The sequence below is a fragment of the Eubalaena glacialis genome, chromosome 7 (genome assembly GCF_028564815.1).
Source record: "Eubalaena glacialis isolate mEubGla1 chromosome 7, mEubGla1.1.hap2.+ XY, whole genome shotgun sequence".
Classification (NCBI taxonomy): Eukaryota; Metazoa; Chordata; class Mammalia; order Artiodactyla; family Balaenidae; genus Eubalaena; species Eubalaena glacialis.
In genome coordinates this window covers 106,150,010-106,175,658 of record NC_083722.1, presented here as the reverse complement: position 1 = coordinate 106,175,658, position 25,649 = coordinate 106,150,010, and the positions used below count along the sequence as shown (strand labels likewise).

At 40.7% G+C, this 25,649-nt stretch overlaps 1 protein-coding gene across 2 annotated transcripts in view; it reads left to right on the top strand.

The window, feature by feature from the left end:
* Positions 1-25,649, top strand: part of SEC13 (SEC13 homolog, nuclear pore and COPII coat complex component) — a 50,134-nt gene that overhangs the window by 6,383 nt on the left and 18,102 nt on the right. For both annotated transcript variants that reach the window (XM_061195584.1, XM_061195583.1), the window contains 3 exons: positions 4,586-4,701; positions 7,369-7,520; positions 7,968-8,101. In XM_061195584.1, coding sequence (XP_061051567.1) covers positions 4,586-4,701; positions 7,369-7,520; positions 7,968-8,101 — 402 coding nt within the window. The remainder of the gene's footprint in view (positions 1-4,585; positions 4,702-7,368; positions 7,521-7,967; positions 8,102-25,649) is intronic.

Here is a 25,649-nt window from a genome sequence, read left to right as displayed (position 1 = left end):
CTTTCTAAGAATTTGTCCATTTCTTCCAGGTTGTCCATTTTATTGGCATGGAGTTGCTTATAGCAGTCTCTTAGGATGCTTTGTATTTCTGCCGTGTCTGTTGTAACTTCTCCTTTTGCATTTCTAATTTTATTGATTTGAGTCCTCTCCCTCTTTTTCTTGATGAGTCTGGCTAAAGGTTTATCAATTTTATCTTCTCAGAGAACCAGCTTTTAGTTTTATTGATCTTTGCTATTGTTTTCTTTGTTTCTATTTCATTTATTTCTGCTCTGATCTTTGTGATTTCTTTCCTTCTACTAACTTTGGGTTTTGTTTGTTCTTCTTTCTCTAGTTCCTTTAGGTGTAAGGTTAGATTGTTTATTTGAGATGTTTGTTGTTTCTTGAGGTAGGCTTGTATTGCTATAAACTTCCCTCTTAGAACTGCTTTTGCTGCATCCCATAGGTTTTGGATCGTTGTGTTTTCATTGTCATTTGTTTCTAGGTATATTTTGATTTCCTCTTTGATTTCTTCAGTGATCTCTTGGTTACTTAGTAACGTATTGTTTAGCCTCCATGTGTTTGTGTTTTCTACGTTTTTTTCCCCTGTAATTGATGTCTAATCTCATAGCGTTGTGGTCAGAAAAGATGCTTGATATGATTTCAGTTTTCTTAAATTTACTGAGGCTTGATTTGTTACCCAAGATGTGATCTGTCCTGGAGAATGTTCCGTGTGCACTTGAGAAGAAAGTGTATCTGCTGTTTTTGAATGGAATGTCCTATAAATATCAATTAAATCTGTCTGGTCTGTGGTGTCATTTAAAGCTTGTGTTTCCTTATTAATTTTCTGTTTGGATGATCTGTCCATTGGTGTAAGTGAGGTGTTAAAGTCCCCCACTATTATTGTGTTACTGTCGATTTCCTCTTTTATAGCTGTTAGCGGTTGCCTTATGTATTGAGGTGCTCCTATGTTGGGTGCATATATATTTATAATTGTTATATCTTCTTCTTGGATTGATCCCTTGATCATGATGTAGTGTCCTTCCTTGTCTCTTGTAACATTCTTTATTTTAAAGTCTGTTTTATCTGATATGAGTATTGCTACTCCAGCTTTCTTTTGATTTCCATTTGCATGGAATATCTTTTTCTATCCCCTCACTTTCAGTCTGTATGTGTCCCTAGGTCTGAAGTGGGTCTCTTATAGACAGCATATAGATAAGTCTTCTTTCTGTATCCCTTCATCGAGCCTGTGTCTTTTGCTTGGAGCATTTAATCCATTCACGTTTAAGGTAATTATCAATATGTATGTTCCTATTACCATTTTCTTAATTGTTGTGGGTTTGTTTTTGTAGGTCCTTTTCTTCTCTTGTGTTTCCCACTTAGAGAAGTTCCTTTAGCATTTGTTGTAGAGCTGGTTTGGTGGTGCTGAATTCTCTTAGCTTTTGCTTGTCTGTAAAGCTTTTGATTTCTCCATCGAATCTGAATGAGATCCTTGCCAGGTAGAGTAATCTTGGTTGTAGGTTCTTCCCTTTCATCACTTTAAATATGTCATGCCACTCCCTTCTGGCTTGTAGCGTTTCTGCTGAGAAATCAGCTGTTAACCTTATGGGAGTTCCCTTGTATGTTATTTGTCGTTTTTCCCTTGCTGCTTTCAGTAATTTTTCTTTGTCTTTAATTTTTGCCAGTTTGATTACTATGTGTCTTGGCATATTTCTCCTTGGGTTTGTCCTGCCTGGGACTCTCTGCGCTTCCTGGACTTGGGTGGCTATTTCCTTTCCCATGTTAGGGAAGTTTTCCACTATAATCTCTTCAAATATTTTCTCAGTTCCTTTCTCTCTCTCTTATCCTTCTGGGACCCCTATAGTGCGCATGTTGTTGCGTTTAATGTTGTAGGCTGTCTTCATTTCTTTTCATTCTTTTTTGTTTATTCTGTTCCGCAGCAGTGAATTCCACCATTCTGTCTTCCAGGTCACTTATCCGTTCTTCTGCCTCAATTATTCTGCTATTGATTCCTTCTAGTGTATTTTTCATTTCAGTTATTGTATTGTTCATCTCTGTTTGTTTGTTCTTTAATTCTTCTAGGTCTTTGTTAAACATTTTCTTGCATCTTCTCGATCTTTGCCTCCATTCTTTTTCCGAGGCCCTGGATCATCTTCTCTATCATTCTGAATTCTTTTTCTGGAAGGTTGCCTGTCTCCACTTCATTTAGTTGTTTTTCTGGGGTTTTATCTTGTTCCTTCATCTGGTACAAAGTCCTTTGCCTTTTCATCTTGTCTATCTTTCTGTGAACGTGGTTTTTGTTCCACAGGCTGCCGAATTGTAGTTCTTCTTGCTTCTGCTGTCTGCCCTCTGGTGGATGAGGCTATCTAAGAGGCTTGTGCAAGTTTCCTGATGGGAGGGACTGGTGGTGGGTAGAGCTGGGTGTTGCTCTGGTGGGCAGAGCTCAGTAAAACTTTAATCCACTTGTCTGCTGATGGGTGGGGCTGGGTTCCCTCCCTGTTGGTTGTTTGGCCTGAGGCGACCCAACACTGGAACCTACTCTTTGGTGGGGCTAATGGTGGACTCTGGGAGGACTCACACCAAGGAGTACTTCCCAGAACTTCTGCTGCCAGTGTACTTGTCCTCACGGTGAGACACAGCCGCCCCCTGCCTCTGCAGGAGACCCTCCAACACTAGCTGGTAGGTCTGGTTCAGTCTCCTGTGGGGTCACTGCTCCTTCCCCTGGGTCCCCGTGCGGACACTACTTTGTGTGTGCCCTCCAAGAGGGGAGTCTCTGTCTCCCCCAGTCCTGGTGAAGTCCTGCAGTCAAATCCCGCTAGCCTTCCAAGTCTGATTCTCTAAGAATTCCTCCTCCCATTGCTGGACTCGTAGGTTGGGAAGCCTGACGTGGGGCTCAGAACCTTCACTCCAGTGGGTGGACTTCTGTGGTATAAGTGTTCTCCAGTTTGTGAATCACCCACCCAGTAGTTATGGGATTTGATTGTATTGTAATTGCGCCCCTCCTCCTGTCTCATTGCGGCTTCTCCTTTGTCTTTGGATGTGGGGTATCTGTTTTGGTGAGTTCCAGTGTCTTCCTGTCCATGATTGTTCAGCAGTTAGTTGTGAATCCGGTGCTCTCGCAAGAGGGAGTGAGGGCATGTCCTTCTACTCTGCCATCTTGAACCAAACTCCTAGTCAATCTCTTAACTTTTCTGAGCCAGCCCTGATTTCCTCATAGCTAAGATGGGGAAAATTATGGATATGCTACCTCTCTCTGTGGGTTCATCTTGGGGAGCAGATGAGACAAAGCAGTAATGACTGACGTCTGCATGCTCACTGTGCATCACACCCCCCATGCTGAATACTTCTCATTTAACCTTCATAACAACCCTCGAAGTAGATGCCATCATTAGCTCCACTTAAAGATAAGGAAACTAGGTTCAAGGGTATTAGGGAATTTTCCTAAGGTTGCACAGCAGATAACTTGATATAGGATTTAAATCTCTTAGGTTCTTTGCCCTACTTCTTCCCAAAGTGTGTGATAGCACTCTGCAGGAGCAGTGCTTCAGAAAACACTTGCAGAGAAGCTCTGTCTTAACACCTGCCGTGCCTACCTTCCTTGGCTTCCAAGAAGCCAAGACCTGGAATGGTGGAGGGGATTGACCTCCCAAGAAGAATCAGGATGTTTTCCTTGGGTAGGGAGGTGAGGAAGGAATGTTGAAGCAGACGAAATGATTGCTTCCCTTTGAAAGGATGTGATTGCCCCTGATGACTGCAAGAGTGACAGCTAATAGTTCCTGAAACCCCCAAGGTGCAACAGTGAAGAAAGTGTCATCCGTTAGAATAGGCAGGGCCAGCAAACAGGAGGGGCCAGTAAGTACAGTGAGGCAGCAGGTGGTTTGGCTCAGAGGAGCCATCGCCCAGATGGAAAAGGAGCTGTGGGCAGGGCCCAGCCCTAGGTCTGGATGGCCAGGCAACATCGATGACGTCGGTTCATCAGTGATGGGACCAGTGACATTTAAGGCATGAGTGGAGAGTCTGGGGTACTGGGCACACTACTAGGGAAAAGGTCAAGTAGAAACCCAGGAACAAAGGTCCACAAAGGATCCAGGGCCATGGGTGGAAGAAGGAGCCTAATGTCTGAATGGAACCCTGTGTGCAGGCCAGATGTGCATCATGGAGGACCTGATAGGGGCCTGCAGGCAGTCAGTGGCCTGCTTCTTGGGGTCAGCATTAGCCCTGGGTTCTGGCGCTGAGCCAAACCTCCCTGGCAGCCACGGAGCCTCAGAACACAGTGGGGCATGAGAAAGGAGGAAGAAGAGGGAAGCTAGGCAATCTTCTTTTCTCCCATACCGTCCCTGCAGAACAGGATTGGGAAGGATTTCCCCTGTGATGTAAAGGGTCTAAAAGCAGCTGGGTGTGGTTTTTCTTGTCCCTTTCAGAAGGAAATTACCTGTTAGAGAAGTGAGAATGTTGACATGCTAGCTTCCTGCCCAATAGTGATAGTTCTTTGAGGTTTGCTTAATTTCAGGTAGATTCTGGTCCACACTAGACTCAGTCCTGGTGACTGCCCCCACCCCACCCCCCTCCGCCCAGCCTGCCAGCTTCCTGAGCTGTCCTCTCTTTGCAGCATGACGCCCAGATGGACTACTACGGCACCCGCCTGGCAACCTGCTCATCAGACAGGTCCGTGAAGATCTTCGACGTGCGCAACGGAGGGCAGATCCTCATCGCCGACCTCAGGGGGTGAGTGCAGCCAACCCCGGGCAAGGTCTCAGAGAGTGTTTGGGCTTCTCAGACGTGGCAGGAAGGGCCAAGGGCCAGATCAGAGCAGCCGGCAGTGCAGTCAGCGGAGAGGACACCTGGTCCCAGCCAGCCGGCTGCCCTCATCAGGTATCCCAGGCCGATGGAGCCAGGAGCGAATGCCAATTCTGCCGCCCAAATGCCCACTGGCAGACCTGGGGCGAGGGAGTCAGTTACAGGCTCCCACTCACCCCCAACACAGGCTGCCGCTGTCTCCGCCCAGGTAGAGCCTACTTGCAGCAAGCGTCCAGCGGCCACTGCTATTTTCAAAAGTGGGAAACTAGCGTTTTTTTTTTTTAAACAAGTTTAGCTACCACATGATCTAAAGTGACTCAAGGCTGGTGATCTAAGAATGTAATAGTAATTATATAAATCCCATAATTCTGCCTGTTTGCCCATGGCAGGTACTCAGTGAATATTTACAAATGTTTGATTTACCTTTCTCCCTGTTGAGATTCTTGAGATCCTGGCTCTCATTTTTGTGGCCGCACGCTAGTGCTTTCCCTCAGTTCACTACCTCAGGTAGATGGGGTTCTTAACCTGGGTACCATGGATCTCCAAGGGTTCTGTGGGTAGAATTCAGGAGGTGGTGAACTGGGAAAGGGAAAAAATTACCTCTTTATTTTCAGTGACTCTGATATTTAACATTTCCTTCAATTATGGCTATAGGCCAGGAACCACAGTAGTATTCATAGTACCTGTCACTTTGTTACCAATAGGAGTCATAGATTTTTTTTTTTTAATAAATTTATTTATTTATTTATTTTTGGCTGAGTTGGGTCTTTGTTGCTGCATGTGGGCTTTCTCTGGTTGCGGTGAGCGGGGGCTACTCTTGATTGCGGCACGCGAGCTTCTCATTGTGGTGGCTTCTCTTGTTGCAGAGCACGGGCTCTAGGCGTGCGGGCTTCAGTAGTTGTGGCTCGCGGGCTCTAGAGTGCAGGCTCACTAGTGGTGGCGCACGGGCTTAGTTGCTCCGCGGCATGTGGGATCTTCCCGGACCAGGGCTTGAACCCGTGTCCCCTGCATTGGCAGGCGGATCCTAAACCACTGCGCCACCAGGGAATACCGTCACAGATATTTTTATATCACATTACAGTTGTTGTAGCTTTCTCAAAACAGCATTTATGCTTATCACTACTTTGAAGTTAGAATGGTTATTAGACTTGCCACTAGAGTTTGTTACTTAAAGTGTTAACAAAGAAGCACATGTATCACTAATAACATAAATTGTTCTTTAACGTTTTGATAACTGTATATCAATATAATTGGGTTTTCTTTATAATCATAGCTCTATGTATTTTATCCATTATTCTGAGAAGGGACCATAACGTTCACCAGACTGCACAGGAGAAGTTAAGAATCGCTGACAAGTGGGTGTTCAGTACATGTTTGTGAATGGATAAGTCAGTAACCATTTAGGGAGAAAGGCCTAGAAGTTCCACCTCTTCCTGAGTGTCAGGAGTCAAGTGGCTGAGGAGCCGAATGCCGCCTTCCCTGCTCAGTAGCCCGTGGCTGAGCGGAGAGCTCTGAGGGTGAGGCCTGGCTGCCAGCACTGGCGGGGGCTGCACGTCTGCTGTCACTCGGTCCTCTGCTCTGTGTTTTTCTTGTGCTCAAAGTATGAAAAATATTGAAGGGTAATAAATTCAGGCCCCCATTCTTTGTTCCCTCAGTTAAAATTATGCTAGTTGTAGGACGTTTGAGTCTACAGGAGTTTCATTAGCAGCTCCTTTGTAGAGACTGGGGATGGACCATTGTCCCAGCTGGAGGGAGGAGAGCTCTGAGTGTCAGCAGTCCCGGGCTGAATGGGTGAGCAGGGAGCAGTGCTCAGAGCTAACAGGCATCAAGCTTGTGTTTTTTCCTTTTCTTGTACCAAGCACTGTTCTAAGCTCTTTACTGAGTTATCACGAACATTTCCCTCATGACCGCCATGTGAAAGAAGTCTTGCTGACATCTCTATTAAGAGACAAAGCCAAAGAGAGGATATGGCCCTGGCCTAAAGTCAAGCAGCTAGTGAGTGTGGAGTGGGTGTGAAAGAGCCTGTCCCATCCCCTCTGTGCCATCCACCTCTTGTGTGCTGGGTGCCCCCTGTTCTGAGGGACGGCCCCAGTACAGAGCCTAGCACAGGGTACGTGCTCAGACAGTGAACGCACAGAGATGGGAAGAGAAGAGAGAGACATGCCTTTTGGGAAAGTTAAAAGAGTAGTGGCAAGTATCAAAATGAAATAGTTACTGCCTCCTCAAGAAGGTGACCGTCTGGGAAGATGAGTGGTGATTCATCTACAGATATATCCTGAGCACTTGTGGGGGTAAACCCTGGATCTATTGGTGACTGTGCTGATGACAGTAGATGTAGGCTATACTGGCCACCATCTGGGGTAGGTGAGGGCTCTGCCGGGTCAGGACAGAGGGGCTGACTCGCCTTCGGCCTCAGGGTCCTCACTGCCCAATGATGGTCCCTTTTGGAGTGACATTATACACAGCTCTCCTGTTTGAAATTTTTAGGCAGGTCTGTCCTGAGAAGCCATTCACTTCTGTCCAAAGTAGTGGCTGGCAGAGCACTGTGGGTTCCTTTGGCCCATTTGAGCAACCTCTGACCCTCTCCCCTTGCAGTCATGAGGGTCCTGTGTGGCAAGTGGCCTGGGCCCACCCCATGTATGGCAATGTCCTGGCATCGTGCTCCTACGACCGGAAAGTCATTATCTGGAAAGAGGAAAATGGCACCTGGGAGAAGACGCATGAGCACACGGGACACGACTCCTCAGGTACACTGAGTGTGGCGGGAGAGGGCGGCGGGCAGAGGGGCCCTGGGGGAGAGGGAGAGTCCTCTGTCTTGGCTAATGCTCGGCTTTCCCCTTGTGATGCTCCTCGTTTGTCCCTTGGGCTTCAGTTGCTTTTCTGTTACTCTGTCCACAGCAGAGGTAAGGCCTTAAGACCTAAAGCCAATCCAAAGCAAAATGAGAAAAACAAAGACAACATAGCGAGATTTTTGGTTTTTTAAGATTTATTCATTTTAAGTACTGGCCTTGTTCTCAGATTATAAGATAGGCTTTAGTTTATGATGATATTAGTGATGGGTTTTTTAAATCTCCTTAATTGACAAAATTACAACCTCCCCCTGGTGATCCCTACAATTTTTTTTTTAGAAATTTAGTAAAACAGTAAGTCTCAGAACTGAAAGTCTGCTCACTGTGCCTCCCTCCTTCCTGCAGTAAACTCTGTGTGCTGGGCCCCCCATGACTACGGCCTGATCCTAGCTTGTGGGAGCTCGGATGGAGCCATCTCTCTGTTGACTTACACTGGGTTGGGCCAGTGGGAAGTGAAGAAGATCAACAATGCTCACACTGTAAGTCACACCCTTCCTGTGTATAGGGGGTAGCTCTGTGGCCTTGCCACGTGTCCCCTGTTCACTCCTTAGAGAGTGGCAGGAACAGTGTCACTGCTGTGCAGTGGGCCAGGGGAGGGGGCTGCTGATCAGACATGCTTGGGAGAGCAGCTCTGAGCCTCTCTGCTCTGAAGCCAGACAGGCTGCATCCAGGGAGGCCAGTTTGCACCAGCCTCATTCAGCCCATGGCAGGGTTGGCACTGGTTCCTCCAAGTCATGGAGGGCCAGGGCACTGGCAAGGTGGGAGCAGTAGGCTGCCTAACTGCCACTCTTGCTATGGACACCTCAAGTTGACATGGCCTGCAGTGGTCATTGGGACCCCTGGAACTGAGTGGTGTTAAAAATCATCATAGGAATTTAGTTCTCTACTTGTAGTCATTGGACATTAAGGTTAAAACAGTCAAGAAAGCACAGTGGGGCTTCCCTGGTGGCGCAGTGGTTAAGAATCCACCTGCCAATGCAGGGGACACGGGTTCAAGCCCTCGTCCAGGAAGATCCCACATGCCGCGGAGCAGCTAAGCCTGTGCGCCACAACTACTGAGCCTGCACTCTAGAGCCCGTGAGCCACAACTACTGAGCCCGTGCACCACAACTACTGAAGCCCATGCACCTAGAGCCCGTGCTCTGCAACAAGAGAAGCCACCGCAATGAGAAGCCCACACACCACAATGAAGAATAGCCCCCGCTCGCCACCACTAGAGAAAGCCCGCACGCAGCAACAAAGACCCAACGCGGCCAAAAATAAAATAAAGTAAATTAAGTAAATTAAAAAAAAGAAAGAAAGAAAGCACGGTGGACAGTGAGGGGAAATCTCACATTTCTTGAGCGTCTATTGTATGTCATGTAATCCTCTCAAATGTTTGTGAATGAAGGAAAAAATAACAAATGTACAGATTTGCAAGGTCACCAGTCCTGTTCTCATTTTATGATTAGGTAAGTGAGGCTTAGAAAAAGTAAGTGACTTAGAGAAGGTACTGTGCTGAGGTTAGAACCCTGGAATCCATGTACCTTCTGTCTACACAGCAGTCCAGCTTTCATGGCCCCAGCACTTCTGAAAACTACCCAGATGGAAGTCAGCAGCCCCAAGTTTGACACTGTACTTTTGCAGTTCTCAAATTCAGGGGGTCCACAGCCTGCCCAGCCTTCAAGGCCCCAGGAGCCTGTCTCAGGGTCTTGTTACTTGGGACCCTGTGATCCCCATCTGCTGACTAACTTGCAAAACTGAATAGGCTGAGAGGCTTCTGGGAAGATGGTGGGGAATGGCAACATAGTGCTTGAGTCTTTTCCAGTCTTTGCATAGAAACCAGCAGAGCAACTAGGTAGCAAAACCAAAACCTCCTGAACAACAGTTAACAACAAAACTGGGTAGCAAGGTATTTCCACAAACTCCAAAATACAAGCAGAGAGCAATGGACCACCAACAACCGTAAGACTGCGAGGTATTAGCATCCGAGCAGGAGGAAGAAGTAATGCGATGCCTTCCAGCACACCTGAGGAGTACCCCCAGAAGAGCCAACAGGTGTTCACTGGAAAGCATAGCTGGCCAGTTGGTGAACAGCAGCTGTTTGAGAACAGGAATTTTGTACTTTTGTTTGTAACTTTTTTTTTTAATTAAGATAAAATTCACATATCATAAAATTCACCCTTTCTTAAAAGTATACAGTTCTGTAGTTTTTAATATACTCACGAAGTTGTACAGCTCTCACTGCTAATATCCAGATCTTTTTCATCACCCAAAAAGAAACCCCATTAGCAGTTACTCTCCACCCCGCCCTACCCCTAGCCCCAAGCAACGCTAATCTGCCTTCTGTCTCTATGTATTTGCCTATTCTGGACATTTCCTGTAAATGGAATTATACAGTATGTGGTCTTTTGTGACTGACTTCTTTCACGTCGCATGTTTTCAAGGTTCATCCATATCATAGCATATATCGGTGCTTCATTCCTTTTTATGGCCGAATAATATTCCATTGTGTGAATACACACATTTTATTTTGCCATTCATCAGTTAGTGATCATTTTTAGCTATTATGAATAATGCTCCTACAAACGTTTGTGTGTCTGTTTTTGTGTTTTTAACTTTCTTGGGTAACTACTTGGGAGTAGAATTGCCAAGTCATGGAATCTCTGTGTTTAACTTTTTGAAGTACTGCTAACTGTTATCCAAATTAACTGCACCATTTTACATTCCTGCCAGCAGTGTATGAGGATTTCAGTTTCGCCGCATACTTGCCAACACTTGTTGTCTTCTTTTTGATGATAGCCATCCAAGTGGGTGTGAAGTAGTACCTCATCGTGGTTTCAATTTGCATTTCTCCAATGACTAATGGTGTTGGGCATCTTTTCGTGTTCTTATTGGCTATTTGTATCTCTTCTTTGGAGAACTGACATGGGGCCGGGGGGTTGCATGACCTCATACCAGGTGAGTGCAGGGAGCCCACCAAAAGAAAGTCTAAAGGGACTTGGGGAAATTGGACCCTCATGAGCCACTGGGCTTGCTTCCACAGTAGTGCCCCTCGTGAGCAGAGGGACACAGAGCCAGAGAGGGACACACACTGAAAGGAAAGAGAGGATGTAGACCAAAGTGGGGGAGAGGAACAGAGCCAGGAAATCCCAGAAGCAGGCTGTCACGTTTGTTACCACTACACAAAAACAGACACTTCTGAACTTAGAAAGGCTTTCCTGAACCTCATTTGATCAGGAAAACTAATTTCACTTAAAAATAACAAAAAAAGTATTTGAGGTGGAATCTCACAAGTTTTCCTTTAAGAAAGTTTTTTCCTTTAAAAAAAAATGAATATGCAGAATAACATTCTCACAGGCAGTGAAAGAAAGACATGCCCACAAAAACAGAACCAGTTGTCACCCACTATTTCCAATCAAGCTAAGAGACTTTTTTTAAATGACATAAGACATTAAAAAATAGCATAAATCAAAATTAGAAAGACTCAGAAGAAATGAGGTGACAGAACTCAGGAAAGAGTTAGAAATTAAAAATTATTTCATAAATAAAGACTAAACTAGAAGGAATACCAGAGCAAATAAACACAACAGATAATGCCTTAAGAGAAATAGTGTGAAAAAGGAAAAAAAGAAAAAATGAAGAAATAAAAAGATTTTGACAAAAAGTGAAGACAAGCAGAGATCAAACGTGAATATTAGGAGTCCAGAAGAAGAAAACAGAACAAATACTAAAAACTGATTCAAGAAAACTACCTTAAAATTTAAAACAATATTTGAAACTACATGTAGAGCATACCCTATACTTAAGACTACCAACCCAGAATCACCAGCAAAAAGACCTAAGTATAGTGAAATTACTGGCCTTAAAGGAAAAAAAAAAAGTCCTTTGGGCATCTAGGCAAAAGGAGCCATGTAACTTACAAGGGAAACAATTGGATTATCTGGCTTTTCAACAGCAATGATCTGTGCATGAGAAAATGGAGAACACATTTACAATACTAAAGGAAAGAACGTGTGAGCCAAGGATTTATAACTAGCAAAGTTGACTTTCAAGTTCACACAAAGACTTATATACAAAAGTTCATAGCAACTTTAATAGCCAAAACCTGGAAATAATCCAAATGTGTATGAACAGGTGAATGAGTCAACAAATTGTGGTATATCCATACTACAGAAATGCTACCTAGCAATAAAAAGAAATGACTATTGATAAACACAAGATAAATGAATTTTAAAATAATTATGCTGACTGGAAAAAAATCAGACAAAAAGTACATACTGTGATTTCATAGCATGGAAAAGCAAACTAGTGACAGCAGATCAGTGGTTGCTAAGTGTGGGGGTGTGGGCGGCAGAGATGGATTGCAAAGGGATCCCAGGAAACTTGGGGATGATAGATATGTTCATTCTCTTTTTTACCAATAATTATCTTTTTAATCACTTTTTTTTTATTGAGGTATTAACTAATCACTTCTTTTTTTCGTTGAGGTATTAACTAGTCGCCAAGCTGTACATCACATCACCATGACTTACTTATTTTATAACTGAAAGTTTGTATCCATTCAGCCAGTCTGTGTCTTTTGGTTGGAGCATTTAATCCGCTTATGTTTAAGGTAATTACTGATATGTATGTTCTTACTGCCATTTTGCTAATTGTTGTGGATTTGTTTTTGTAGATCTTTTTTCTCCCCGTCCTCTTTTGTTTTTCTCTTGTGATTTGATGACTAACTTTAGTGCTGCGTTTGGATTCCTTTTTCTTTTTTGTGTGTGTATCTATTGTAGATTTTGAGTTTGTGGTTACCATGAGGTTTTGATATAGCGGTCTATGTATAAACAAGGTTGTTTTAAGTTGCTAGTCTTTTCATTTTAAATGCATTTCCAGTATCCTACATTTGTCCTCTCCTCTTCTCATGATTGCTGGTTTTGATGTCATATTTGTGTGTGGATGATTTCCTACCTTTACTGTATGTTTGCCTTTACCGGTGAGCTTTTCTATTCGTAATTTTCATGTTTCTAGTTGTGGCCGTTTTTTCCCACACCTAGAGAAGTTCCTCTAGCATTTATTGCAAAGCTGTCTGGTGGTGCTGAAATCTCTTAGCTTTTGCTTGTCAGTAAAGCTTGTGATTTCTCCATCGAATCTGAATGAGAGCCTTGCTGGGTACAGTATTCTTGGTTGTAGGTTCTTCCCTTTCATCACTTTAAATATATTGTGCCACTCCCTTCTGGCCTGCAGGGTTTCTGCTTAAAAATCAGCTGATAACCTTATGGGAATTCCCCTTGTGTGTTATTTTTTTTTTCCCTTGTTGCTTGTAATATTTTCTCTGTCTTTAATTTTTGTCAATTTGATTATTATGTGTCTCAGCCTGTTCCTCCTTGGATTTATTCTGCCTGGGACTCTGCACTTCCTGCACCTGGGTGACTGTTTCCTTTCCCATGTTAGGGAAGTTTTCAGCTATTATCTCTTCAAATATTTTCTCAGGTTCTTTCTCTCTCTCTGCTCCTTCTGGGACTCCCGTAATATGAAGTTGGTGCATTTAATGTTGTGGCAGAGGTCTCTTAGACTGTCCTCATTTCTTTTCATTCTTTTTTCTTTATTCTGTTCCGTGGCAGTGATTTCCACCATTCCGTCTTCCAGCTCACTTAAGTGTTCTTCTGCCTCACTTATTCTGCTATTGATTCCTTCTAGTGTATTTTTCATTTCAGTTATTGTATTTTTCATCTCTCTTTGTTCTTTAGATCTTCTAGCCCTTTATTAAACATTTCTTGTATCTTCTCAGTCTGTGCCTCCGTTCTTTTTCCAAGATCTTGGATCATCTTTACTATCATTACTCTGAATTCTTTTTTGGGTATATTGCCTATCTCCACTTCACTTAGTTGTTGTTCTGGGGTTTTATTCTTGTTCCTTTGTCTGGGACGTCTTCCTCTGCCGTCTCATTTTGTCTAACTTTCTGTGATTGTGTTTTCTGTTCTGCAGGCTGCAGGGTTGTAGTTCTTCTTGCTTCTGGTGGATGAGGCTGGTCTGAGAGGCTTCTGCAGGCTTCTTGATGGGAGGGACTGGTGGACGGAGCTGTGTCTTGTACCTCTGGTGGGCAGGGCCGGCTGTGGGCTCAGGAAGACTTCAGGCAGCCTGTATGCTGATGGGTGGGGCTGTGTTCCCGCCCTGTTGGTTGTTTAGCCTGAAGCGTCCCGGCACTGGAGCCTATAGGCTGTTATAACTGAAAGGTTGTACCTTTTGACCTCTTTCACCCATTTTGCCCATCCCTCATCCCCACCTCTGGAAACCACCAATCTGTTCTTTGTATCCATGAGCTTGGGGGTTTTTACTAAATTCACACGTAAGTGAGATCATACAGTTTTTGTCTTTTTCTTTCTGACTTATTTCACTTAGCATTATGCCCTCAAGGACCATCCATGTTGTTGCAGATGGTAAGATTTCATTCTTTTTAATGGCTGAATAATATTCCTCTGTGTGTGTGTACACACCCCACCTATTTATCCATTCATCCATTGATGGACACTTAGCTTGTTTGCATGTCTTGGCTATTATAAATAATGCTGCAGTGAGCGTGGGGGGTGCAGATATATTTTGAATTAAGGGGGTTTTGTTGGGTTTTTGTTTGTTTTTTGGTATAAATAGCCAGAAGTGGAATTGCTGGGTCATAAGATAGTTCTCTTTTTCATTTTTTGAGGATCCTCCATACTGTTTTCCATAGTGGCTGCACCAATTTACATTCTCACCAACTGTGCACAAAGAGGTTCCCTTTTCTCCACACTTGCTGTTTCTTGGCTTTTTGATAATAGCTATTCTTGACAGATGTGAGGTGATATCTCATTGTGGTTTTGATTTGCATTTCCCTGATGATTAGTGATGTTGAGCATCTTTTTATGTACTTGTTGACCCATCTGTGTATCTTCTTGGGAAAACCATATATTCAGATCCTCTGCCATTTTTAAGTTGAATTATTTGGTTTTACTATTGAGTTGTATGAGTTTTTTTATATTTTTGATATTGACCCCTTATTAGATACATGATTTACAAATATTTTTTCCCATTCCATAGGTTGCCTTTTCACTTTGTTGATGATTTATTTTGCTGTACAGAAGCTTTTTGTTTGATGTAGTTCCCCTTATTTTTGCTTATGTTGCCTTTGCTTTTGGAGTCAGGCCCAGAAAATCATCACCAAGATCAATGTCAAGGAGCTTAGCACCTGTGTTTGCCTCTAGGAGTTTTATGGCTTCAGGTCTCACATTCTTTAATCCATTTTGAGTTCATTTTTATGTACAGTGTAAGATAGTGGTCCAGTTTCGTTCTTTTGTGTGTGGCTGTCAAGTTTTCCCAACACTGTCTGTTGAAGTGACTGTCCTTTCCCCATTGTATATTCTTGGCTCCTTTATCATAAATTAATTGGCCACATATGCCTGGGTTTATTTCTGGGTTCTCTGTTATGTTCCATTGATCTATGTGTCTGGTTGGTTTTTTGTTTGTTTTTGGTTTTTGGTTTTGGTTTTTTTTTTTTTTACATATTAGTGATGGTAGAAAATATCAGGTAGACAAGTAAATTGTAGATAGCCAGTAACAGTGTTGTAAAGAATATGTGTCTGTTTTTAATGCCAATACCATACTGTTTGATCACTGTATCTTTTTAATAAAGGGGTCTTTTGTGATTCCATACAAATTTTAGAATTGTTTGTTCTAAACAAACAATTTAAATTTTAGGATTGTTCTGTGAAAAATGGCATTGGAATTTTGATAGAAATTGCATGGAATCTGTAGATTGCTTTGGGTAGTATGGACACTTTAGCAATATTATTTCTTCCAATCCATGTGGACGGATATCTTTCATTTGTGTTGTCTTTAATTTCTTTCATCATTGTCCTCAGTGTACAGGTCTTTCCCCTCATTGGTTAAGTTTATTCCTAGGTATTTTATTCCCTTTAATGCAATTGTAAATGGATTGTTTTCATAATTTCTTTTCTGATAGTTCATTGTTAGTGTATAGAAATGCAAGAGATTTTTGTACATTGATTTTGTTTCCTGCAGCTTTATTAAATTCATTTATTACTTCTAACAGTTTTTTGGTGGAGTCTTGAGGGTGTTCTATATATAATATCATGTCATCTCCAAATACTGACAGTTTTACTTTTTCCTTTCCAATTTGGATGGCTTTTATTTCTTTTTCTTGCTTGATTGCTCTGGTTGGGACTTCCAATACTTTAATGAGTAAAAGTGGCAAGCATGGACATCTTTGTCCTGTTCCTGATCTTAGAGGAAAAGCTTTCAGCTTTTCACTATTGAGTATGATGTTAGCTATGGGTTTGTCATATATGGCCTCTATTACGTTGAGGTACATACCTTCTATACCCACTTCGTTGAGAGTTTTATCATAAATGGATGCTGAGTTTAATCAAATGCTTTTTCTGCATCTATTGAGATAATTATGATTTTTATCCTTCATTTTGTTAATGTTGTGTATCACCTGGATTGATTTGTGGGTGGTAAACCAACCTTGCATCCCTGGAATACATCTCATTTGATCATGGTGTATGATCCTTTTAATGTATTGCTGAATTTGGTTTGCTGGTATTTTGTTGAGGATTTTATCATCTTTGTTCATAGTTATTGGCCCGTTTAGATTTTCTGTTTTTTCATGATTCAGTCTTGGAATGTTCTGTGTTTCTAGGAATTTATCCATTACTTCTAGGTTGTCATTTGTTTGCATATTATTGTTCATAGTGGACTCTGATGATCCTTTGTATTTTTGTGGTATCAGTCTGTATTTCATTTATTTCTGCTCTGATTTTTGTTGTTTCCTTCCTTCCACTAACTGGGCTTCATTTGTTATTCTTTTTCTGGTTCCTTGAGATGTAAAGTTAGGGTGTTTTTGAGACCTTGTTTGTCTGTTTGTTTCTTCAGGTGGGTATTTATTGCTGTGAACTTCCCTCTTAGAACTACTTTTACTGCATCCCATAAATTTTGGTGTGTTGTATTTCCATTTACAGTTGTCTGAAAGTATTTTTTTATTACTCTTTTGATTTCTTTGTTAACCCATTGGTTGTTCAGTAGCATGTTGTTTATTCTACACATATTTGTGGATTTTCCAGTTTTCTTCTTGTAATTGATTTCTAGTTTCATTATCATTGTGGTCGGAAAAGATGCTTGATAGGATTTCAGTCTTCTTAAATTTATTAAGACTTTTTTTGGCCTAACATATGATCTATCCTGGATAATGTTCCATGTGTACTTGAGAAGAAAGTATACAGGCATACCATGGAGATAGTGCAGGTTCAGTTCCAGACCACCACAATAAAGCGAATATCACAATAAAGGGAGTCACATGAATTTTCTGATTTCCCAGTGCACATAAAAGTTATGTTTAAACTCTACTAGTCTACTGACTGTACAATAACATCATTATGTCTAAAACAATGTACATACTTTAATTTAAAAATGCTTGATAGGTGAAAAAGCTAACCATCATCTGAGCCTTTAGCAAGTCATAATCTTTTTACATCAGTAACATCAAAGATCACTCATCACAGGTCACCAAAACAAATGTAATAATGAATAAGTTTGAAATATTGCGAGAATTACCAAAATGTGACACACAGACAGGAAGTGAGTAAATGCTGTTGGAAAAATGATGCCAATTGACTTGCTTGACGTAGGGTTGCCACAACCTTCAGTTTGTGAAGAACTCAGTATCTATCAAGCACAATGAAACAAGACACAATAAAGTGAGGTATGCCTGTATTCTGCTACTTTTGAATGGAACGTTCTCTATATATCTGTAAAGTCCATCTGGTCTAATGTGTCCTTTAAGGCTATTTTCTGTCTGGATGATCTATCCATTGACATAACCCTACTATTATTATATTGCTGCCTATATCTCCTTTTAAGTCTGTTAGTATTTGCTTTATATATTTTGGTTTTCCTGTGTTGAGTGCATAAATGTTTACAAATGTTACATCCTCTTGTTGAATTGACTCCTTTATCATTATCTAATGCCCTTCTTTGTCTCTTATTACAGTCCCTGTATTAAAGTCTATTTTGTCTGATATAAGTATAGCTACCCCAGCTTTTTTGGTTTCCATTTGCATGGAATATCTTTTTCCATCCCTTCTTTTTTCAGTCTGTGTGTGTCCTTAAATTTGAAGTGAGTCTCTTATAGGCAGCATACAGATGGTTCTTGTTTTTTTAATCCAGTCAGCCACTCTATGATGTCTTTTGATTGGAGAATTTAGTCCGTTTACATTTAAAGTAATTATTGATAGGTATGTACTTATTGCCATTTTGGTTTTTTCTGGCTTTTTATAGTTCTTTTGCTCTCTTCCTTTGTGGTTTGATGACCTTTAATGGTATGCTTACATTCCTTTCTGGTTATCTTTTGTGTATCTACTATAGTTTTTGCTTTGTCCTTACAATGAGGTTTACATATATAACAACCCATATTAATAGTCTGTTTTAAGTTGATTACAAGTTAAGTTTGAACCCATTCTAAAGCTCTACATTTTTAAAAAATATATATATTTTATTTATTTATTTATTTTTTAATCAGTCATCAGTTTTATACACATCACTGTATACATGTCAATCCCAATCGCCCAATTTAGCACACCACCATCCCCACCCCACCGCAGTTTTCCCCCCTTGGTGTCCATACATTTGTTCTCTACATCTGTGTCTCAACTTCTGCCCTGCAAACTGGTTCATCTGTGCCATTTTCCTAGGTTCCATATACATGCATTAATATACGATATTTGTTTTTCTCTTTCTGACTTACTTCACTCTGTATGACAGTCTCTAGATCCATCCACGTCTCAACAAATGACTCAATTTCGTTCCTTTTTATGGCTGAGTAATATTCCATTGTATATATGTACCACAACTTCTTTATCCATTCGTCTGTCGATGGGCATTTAGGTTGCTTCCATGACCTGGCTATTGTAAATAGTGCTGCACTGAACATTGGGGTGCATGTGTCTTTTTGAATTACGGTTTTCTCTGGGGATATGCCCAGTAGTGGGATTGCTGGGTCATATGGTAATTCTATTTTTAGTTTTTTAAGGAACCTCCATATTGTTCTCCTCAGTGGCTGTATCAATTTACATTCTCACCAACAGTGCGAGAGGGTTCCCTTTTCTCCACACCCTCTCCAGCATTTGTTGTTTGTAGATTTTCTGATGATGCCCATTCTAACTGGTGTGAGGTGACACCTCATTATAGTTTTGATTTGCATTTCTATAATAATTAGTAATGTTGAGCACCTTTTCATATGCTTCTTGGCCATCTGTATGTCTTCTTTGGAGAAGTGTCTATTTAGGTCTTCTGCCCATTTTTGGATTGGGTTGTTTGTTTCTTTAATATTGAGCTGAATGAGCTGTTTATATATTTTGGAGATTAATCCCTTGTCCGTTGATTCGTTTGCAAATATTTTCTCCCATTCTGAGGGTTGTCTTTTCGTCTTGTTTATGGTTTCCTTTGCTGTGCAAAAGCTTTTAAGTTTTATTAGGTCCCATTTGTTTATTTTTGTTTTTATTTCCATTACTCTAGGAGGTGGATCCAAAAAGATCTTGCTGTGATTTATGTCAAAGAGTGTTCTTCCTATGTTTTCCTCTAAGAGTTTTATAGTGTCCGGTCTTACATTTAGGTCTCGAATCCATTTTGAGTTTATTTTTGGGTATGGTGTTAGGGAGTATTCTAATTTCATTCTTTTACATGTAGCTGTCCAGTTTTCCCAGCACCACTTATTGAAGAGACTGTCTTTTCTCCATTGTATATCTTTGCCTCCTTTGTCATAGATTAGTTGACCATAGGTGCGTGGGTTTATCTCTGGGCTTTCTATCTTGTTCCATTGATCTATGTTTCTGTTTTTGTGCCAGTGCCATATTGTCTTGATTACTGTAGCTTTGTAGTATAGTCTGAAGTCAGGGAGTCTGATTCCTCCAGCTCCGTTTTTTTCCCTCAAAACTGCTTTGGCTGTTCGGGGTCTTTTGTGTCTCCATACAAATTTTAAGATGATTTGTTCTAGTTCCGTAAAAAATGCCATTGGTAATTTGATAGGGATTGCATTGAATCTGTAGATTGCTTTGGGTAGTAGAGTCATTTTCACAATGTTGATTCTTCCAATCCAAGAACATGGTATATCTCTCCATCTGTTTGTATCATCTTTAATTTCTTTCATCAGTGTCTTATAGTTTTCTGAGTACAGGTCTTCTGTCTCCCTAGGTAGGTTTATTCCTAGGTATTTTATTCTTTTTGTTGCAGTGGTAAATGGGAGTGTTTCCATAATTTCTCTTTCAGATTTTTCATCATTAGTGTATAGGAATGCAAGAGATTTCTGTGCATTAATTTTGTATCCTGCAACTTTACCAAATTCATTGATTAGCTCTAGTAGTTTTCTGGTGGCATTTTTAGGATTCTGTATGTATAGTATCATGTCATCTGCAAACAGTGACAGTTTTACTTCTTCTTTTCCAATTTGTATTCCTTTTATTTCTTTTTCTTCTCTGATTGCCGTGGCTAGGACTTCCAAAACTATGTTGAATAATAGTGGTGAGAGTGGACATCCTTGTCTCGTTCCTGATCTTAGAGGAAATGGTTTCAGTTTTTCACCGTTGAGAATGATGTTTGCTGTGGGTTTGGCCTTTATTATGTTGAGGTAGGTTCCCTCTTTGCCCACTTTCTGGAGAGTTTTTATCATAAATGGGTGTTGAATTTTGTCAAAAGCTTTTTCTGCATCTATTGAGATGATCATATGGTTTTTATTCTTCAATTTGTTAATATGGTGTCTCACATTGACTGATTTGCATATATTGAAGAATCCTTGCATCCCTGGGATAAATCCCACTTGATCGTGGTGTATGATCCTTTTAATGTGTTGTTGGATTCTGTTTGCTAGTATTTTGTTGAGGATTTTTGCATCGATATTCATCAGTGATATTGGTCTGTAATTTTCTTTTTTTGTAGTATCTTTGTCTGGTTTTGGTATCAGGGTGATGGTGGCCTCATAGAATGAGTTTGGGAGTGTTCCTTCCTCTGCAATTTTTTGGAAGAGTTTGAGAAGGATGGGTGTTAGCTCTTCTCTAAATGTTTGATAGAATTCACCTGTGAAGCCATCTGGTCCTGGACTTTTGTTTGTTGGAAGATTTTTAATCACAGTTTCAATTTCATTACTTGTGATTGGTCTGTTCATCTTTTCTGTTTCTTCCTGGTTCAGTCTTGGAAGGTTATACCTTTCTAAGAATTTGTCCATTTCTTCCAGGTCATCTATTTTATTGGCATAGAGTTGCTTGTAGTAGTCTCTTAGGATGCTTTGTATTTCTGCGATGTCTGTTGTAACTTCTCCTTTTTCATTTCTAATTTTATTGATTTGAGTCCTCTCCCTCTTTTTCTTGATGAGTCTGGCTAAACGTGTAATTTTGTTTATCTTCTCAAAGAACCAGCTTTTAGTTTTATTGACCTTGCTATTGTTTTCTTTGTTTCTATTTCATTTATTTCCACTCTGATCTTTGTGATTTCTTCCCCTCTGCTAACTTTGGGTTTTGTTTGTTCTTCTTTCTCTAGTTCCTTTAGGTGTAAGGTTAGATTGTTTACTTGAGATTTTCCTTGTTTCTTTAGGTAGGCTTGTATAGCTATAAACTTCCCTCTGAGAACTGCTTTTGCTGCATCCCATAGGTTTTGGACCGTCGTGTTTTCATTGCCATTTGTCTCTAGGTATTTTTTGATTTCCTCTTTGATTTCTTCAGTGATCTCTTGGTTATTTAGTAATGTATTGTTTAGCGTCCATGTGTTTGTGTTTTTTACGTTTTTTTCCCTGTAATTCATTTCTAATATCATAGCGTGGTCAGGAAAGATGCTTGATATGATTTCAATTTTCTTAAATTTACTGAGGCTTGATTTGTGACCCAAGATGTGATCTATCCTGGAGAATGTTCCGTGCGCACTTGAGAAGAAAGTGTAATTTGTTTTTAGATGGAATGTCCTATAAATATCAATTAAATCTATCTGGTCTATTGTGTCATTTAAAGCTTCTGTTTCCTTATTTATTTTCATTTTGGATGATCTGTCCATTGGTGTAAGTGAGGTGTTAAAGTCCCCCACTATTATTGTGTTATTGTCGATTTCCTCTTTTATAGCTGTTAGCAGTTGCCTTATGTATTGAGGTGCTCCTGTGTTGGGTGCATATATATTTATAATTGTATATCTTCTTCTTGGATTGATCCCTTGATCATGATGTAGTGTCCTTCCTTGTCTCTTGTAACTTTCTTTATTTTAAAGTCTATTTTATCTGATATGAGTACTGCTGCTCCAGCTTTCTTTTGATTTCCATTTGCATGGAATATCCTTTTCCATCCCCTCACTTTCAGTCTGTATGTGTCCCTAGGTCTGAAGTGGGTCTCTTGTAGACAGCATATATATGGGTCTTGTTTTTGTATCCATTCAGCAAGCCTGTGTCTTTTAGTTGGAGCATTTAATCCATTCACGTTTAAGATAATTATCAATATGTATGTTCCTATGACCATTTTCTTAATTGTTTTGGGTTTGTTTTTGTAGGTCCTTTTCTTCTCTGTGTTTCCCACTTAAAGAAGTTCCTTTAGCATTTGTTGTAGAGCTGGTTTGGTGGTGCTGAATTCTCTTAGCTTTTGCTTGTCTGTAAAGCTTTTGATTTCTCCATCGAATCTAAATGAGATCCTTGCCGGGTAATCTTGGTTGTAGGTTCTTCCCTTTCTCACTTTAAGTATATCATGCCAGTCCCTTCTGGCTTGTAGAGTTTCTGCTGAGAAATCAGCTGTTAACCTTTTGGGAGTTCCCTTGTATGTTATTTGTCGTTTTTCCCTTGCTGCTTTCAGTACTTTTTCTTTGTCTTTAATTTTTGCCAATTTGATTACTATGTGTCTCGGTGTATTTCTCCTTGGGTTTGTCCTGCCTGGGACTCTCTGCGCTTCCTGGACTTGGGTGGCTATTTCCTTTCTCATGTTAGGGAAGTTTTCGACTATAATCTCTTCAAATATTTTCTCTGGTCCTTTCTCTCTCTCTTCTCCTTCTGGGACCCCTATAATGCGAATGTTGTTGCGTTTAATGTTGTCCCAGAGGTCTCTTAGGCTGTCTTCATTTCTTTTCATTCTTTTTTCTTTAGTCTGTTCTGCAGCAGTGAATTCCACCATTCTGTCTTCCAGGTCACTTATCCGTTCTTCTGCCTCAGTTATTCTGCTATTGATTCCTTCTAGTGTAGTTTTCATTTCAGTTATTGTATTGTTCATCTCTGTTTGTTTATTCTTTAATTCTTCTAGGTCTTTGTTAAACATTTCTTGCGTCTTCTCGATCTTTGCCTCCATTCTTATTCTGAGGTCTTGGATCATCTTCACTATCATTATTCTGAATTCTTTTTCTGGAAGGTTGCCTATCTCCACTTCATTTAGTTGTTTTTCTGGGGTTTTATCTTGTTCCTTCATCTGGTATATAGCCCTCTGCCTTTTCATCTTGTCTATCTTTCTGTGAATGTGGTTTTTGTTCCACAGGCTGCAGGATTGTAGTTTTTCTTGCTTCTGCTGTCTGCTCTCTGGTGGTTGAGGCTATCTAAGAGGCTTGATGGGAGGCTCTCGGGAATATTCTTAGTAGAAAAAAATCTTAATCTAAATGTCCATCTGCTTATATCGCAATCGTTGGTCAGTCAAATCCACAGGGCAGTTCTCCTCAAGCAGCAATCAGGGGTCCATGGAAGCTGTGAAATAGGCCAAGTGGTTCTTACCCAAGTGTGATTGGGCCCCATATGCTAACACATATATATGGAATCTGCTAGTGTTGGAGGGTGTCCTGCAGAGGCGGGGGGTGGCTATGGCTCACTGTGAGTACAAGGACACTGGCAGCAGTTCTGGGAAGTACTCCCTGGCGTGAGCCCTCCCAGAGTCCTCCATTAGCACCACCAAAGAGCCAGGTAGCTATTTTTTATTTATTTATTTACCTGTTTATTTATTTTCATCATGCCAGGTCTTCATTGCGGCATGCAGACTTCTTGGTTGTAGCATGCATACTCTTAGTTGCAGCATGCGGACTTCTTAGTTGCGGCATGCATGTGGGATCTAGTTCCCTGACCAGGGAACAAACCCGGGCCCCCTGCATTGGGAGTGCAGAGTCTTACCCACTGTACCACTAGGGAAGTCCCTAAAGCTCTACATTTTTACCCTCCCCCACCCACCTTTTATGTTTTGATGTCACATTTTACATCTTTTTATCTTGTGTATCTTTAATTACTGTAGTTACAGTTTTAATTTTTTTTAACCTTCATAATAGCTTCATAAGCAATTAATCCACTGCCTTTAATATATATTTACCTTATGAGTATAAAACGTATGGAAGATTTATACTTTCATATGTTTTCTTGTTACTAATTAGCACCCTTTCTTTTCAGCTTAAAGAAGTCCCTTTAACATTTCTTGTAAGGCCAGTTTAGTGGTGGTGAACTCCTTTAGCTTTTGCTTATCTGGAAAACTATCTTTCCTTTAATTCTGAACAGTAACTTTGCCAGGTAGAGTATTCTTGGTTGGAAGTTTTTTTTTTGTTTCATCACTTTGAGATTCATTTGTTATCTTGATTGTAGTGATGGTTTTACAGAGTATACTGATGTCAAAGTTCATCAACTTGTGCACTTTATGTTCTGTTAATGTCAATTAGATCTTTCTTTAAAATTTGGAGTGTAAAGAATGCAAACTGTTTCCAGTATGCAAGAACTCAAGGACTATTGTTTCCATGAGCCCTGCCTGAGGTGTCTACTAAAGAATAAGTTTTAGACAACAAAAATGACTAGAAAGACATCCATATAAATATACAGTTAATTGTAAAGAACTAAGACTGAACAAGGTCCTGATCGTGTGCTCGGCTAAGATAGAGTACAGGTGTTAAAAAAAACGGTGTGCAGCACAAGCAGCTGATACCATTCACACGAAAACAACCCCCCAAAAAACGGGGGGGGGGGCGATGGGGAGGGCATTGCAAACACTTCTTTTAATGTTATTAGTAATCATATTGACAATATTATTCTGAGACTATTCTGCTATGTGTTAAATGAAATAAATAATTATGTACCAGTGAGCATCCCTAGCACCAGAAATACACTTTAAATACAGTTCCTCACTAAAAGAAACCAGAGCTCTTGAGGAAATGGCTGATCCCAGGTTTCAGGCAGGAAAAATACAAACATCTTGTCATACCAGATAGAAATGATCAGTGACATAACTTTTTGACATACTAGGGTTATGTCAAAGGAGCCAACTTGAACAGGCTCACACTGCCAAAGATGGGCAGTGTGAGTGTAAAAATTTAGAATAATGGCAGTGAACTGAAACCCGTCAAATATGCTTAAATCCATGAGTTCATCCTGATATTTAAAAGAGAATCAGTCATCTTTGGCGAATGACAGGGAACTAGTTCAGAAAGAATCAAGCATTTATCTTGCCTTTCTTATCTGATCTGTACCCCTGGGGAAGCAAATATTAATGAGTGAAATTGCCCCTGTCTAGAGTATTCCATGTAATAAATGACAAAGAAATGAATAGAATGACAGTGTCACCATTTTGTAATGCCCAGTGAATTGAGAAAGGCATAAATTATTGACAGGTGATAATAACATAAAAAGAGAGACAGTCTGACATCATGTGCCTCCTGATGAAGGAATACACCACCACCTGTAGTCTTGGCAAAGGGAAGAAACCTGAGTCTGATCCAGTAAGATCAGAGGGGGAATCTATAAATTAGAAGATGCAAGAAACATCAAAAAAATGTTTACTCACACTGGTCAGAATAACCATCATCAAAAAGTCTACAAATAATGAATGGAGAGAGAGTGTGGAGAAAAGGGAACCGTCCTGCACTGCCGGTGGGAGTGTAAATTGATGCAGCCACTATGGAGAACAGTATGGAGATTCCTTAAAAAACTAAAAATAGAGCAACCATACGACCCAGCAATCCCACTACTGGGCATATATCCAGACAAAACGAAAACTCTAATTCCAAAACATACATGCACCGCAATGTTCATAGCAGCACTGT